This window comes from Gavialis gangeticus, unplaced genomic scaffold (genome assembly GCF_001723915.1).
Source record: "Gavialis gangeticus isolate Ggan-Ray unplaced genomic scaffold, GavGan_comp1, whole genome shotgun sequence".
Classification (NCBI taxonomy): Eukaryota; Metazoa; Chordata; order Crocodylia; family Gavialidae; genus Gavialis; species Gavialis gangeticus.
This window is the reverse complement of record NW_017729032.1, coordinates 71,843,882-71,845,848: the sequence shown is the minus strand read 5'-3', so window position 1 is coordinate 71,845,848 and position 1,967 is coordinate 71,843,882. Positions and strand designations below refer to the sequence as shown.

Genomic DNA, 1,967 nt, shown 5'->3' with positions numbered 1-1,967 from the left:
GCTGGGGGCGCGCGGGCGCTGCGGGGCATGAAGCCGCCGCCGCAGCCGAGGCGCCCGGCGGGCACAGGTGGGTCCCGGGGCCGCTGGGGCAGCGGGGTTGTGGGCGTCTATATCTGTGTGCGTGTGCACCTGTGTGCGTACGTGTATATCTGAGCGTGCAAGTGTCTGCGTGTACACTTGTGTATGTGTGCGTGCATATGTGTCTCTGCGCATGGACTTACACATCCACATATCTGCATGGGCACGTGTATTTCTCTATGTGCAGGTACCGGTGTGGGTGTGCACCTGAGTGTGCACATGTCTGCTTGTGGGCGTATGTATGTGTAGGTGCATCAGCACGTGGGCATATGTATCTGTAGGTACCCATATCTGTACACCTGCATGTGGATCTGTGGGCATGTTTCTGTGTGTGCATGTATCTGTGTACATATGTGTATATCTGTAAGTGCATGTGCATCTGCATGTATGTGTATGCATGTGTATGTATATGTATGTGTATGCATGTGCATGTGTGTGCACGTGTGCCCCCTGCTCTGTCGAGATTCCTCACATGTACATGTCCCTCTGCCTCCTCCCTGTGGCGATAGCAGCTCACCCTGCCCTGTCTCAAATCCCCGTCTCCCCTCCTCTGTGCAGCTGGAGGGATGTGGCTGGTGGGGGGGGCCGGTGCAGACAGGGTGGGGTGCGCATCACAGACACTAGCCCCCTCCCAGTGGGGATCATGGGGTGGTTTTGGACCCCCCATCCCACCTTGGGGCTGGGCGCAGCTCCGGGATGTGTTTAGTGTGCCGTGCTGGCTTCACCCCGTGTGCTCCGCTTGGCCGGGGCTCTCCCCACAGCACTGCTGGAGGATGCTGGAGACCTGGCTGATGCACTGGGTGAGTTCAATGCCGTCCTTGAGGATTTCTCCTCGCCCATCAACAAGCGCCACTTCCAGTATGAGGAGCACCTGGCACGCATGAAGCGGCGGAGCAGCGCCAGTGTCAGCGACAGCAGCGGCATCAGCGACTCGGAGAGTGAGTGCCCCTCCATTCCTCCACCCTTTTTCTCCCATGGCCCCGCTGACTGCTGTGTCCAGTGTCTCTGGCAGCACATCTGCATGCACTGCAGCGCCTGGTTCATCCGGCAGCCCAGCTGTTTGCACAGATTAATCCTTAGGAGAGGAGTTGCCAGGTGTGACAGGTAAAAATAGCCTTGACTTCTACCCTCTGAACTGAGAACTCCTCATCCACCCTCCCACCCAGCCAGCAATAGCTATTTTCTTCCCCCGCTGTCCTCATACTAGAGACATAGATCTCTTCAGCAGTCTGGATGGGACAACCACGCCAGTTTCTGTCATCTAAAAGAAATGTACATTTCTTTAGAAACAAAGGTCTCTGTGCTGTAAAAGGCAGGGGAGATTCAGCAGCATTTAGACAGTATTCATATTTTCCCCACACCCACAAAAATCAAGTCTTAATTCATTTACTTCTGAGGTCTTCTCTAAGCACCCCTGGACCCAACTCCTCTTTCATCGAGTGACTTATTAAAGGTGACCTCTACAGGACTTTTTATAGCTTTGTTGTGCTCTTTTCTTCTGGCCATATTTAATGATGGAAGGAAAGCCTCTCAGGATTTCTTTACTGTAAAAAGAATAGTTTTCTTTTTAGTTTTTCTTTAGACATAACAAGAATGTCTAGTCTGGTCTTCCATGGTCCAGACATCTATTGTTAGTTCTCACTAATGGTCTCACAAAGTCCTTTTTTTCTTTATGGATTCTATTAACATTGACTGTTCTCTGGGGAGAATCTTGCCATACTATAAGAAAAGTCAAAGAGACTTTTCACAAGAATCAAAGTGGGGTGGAAAGGTTCAGAATCTGCACAAAAATTGGGAAAGAAAGTCTCAGTTGGTTGGTAGAAGACTGAAGCACTCTGTTCTCTTTCTCTCTCTTTCTTTCTTAAAAAAAAAAAAAAAAAAAAAAAAAC

The 1,967-nt window shown here is 50.7% G+C and overlaps 1 protein-coding gene across 2 annotated transcripts in view; it reads left to right on the top strand.

The window, feature by feature from the left end:
- The first annotated feature begins 6 nt into the window (after window positions 1-6).
- RGCC (regulator of cell cycle) overlaps window positions 7-1,967 on the top strand; it is a 17,566-nt gene continuing 15,605 nt past the window's right edge. For both annotated transcript variants that reach the window (XM_019525454.1, XM_019525453.1), the window contains exons 1-2: window positions 7-67; window positions 840-1,016. In XM_019525454.1, the coding sequence (XP_019380999.1) occupies window positions 28-67; window positions 840-1,016 (217 nt within the window). In that variant the 5' untranslated portion in view covers window positions 7-27. The remainder of the gene's footprint in view (window positions 68-839; window positions 1,017-1,967) is intronic.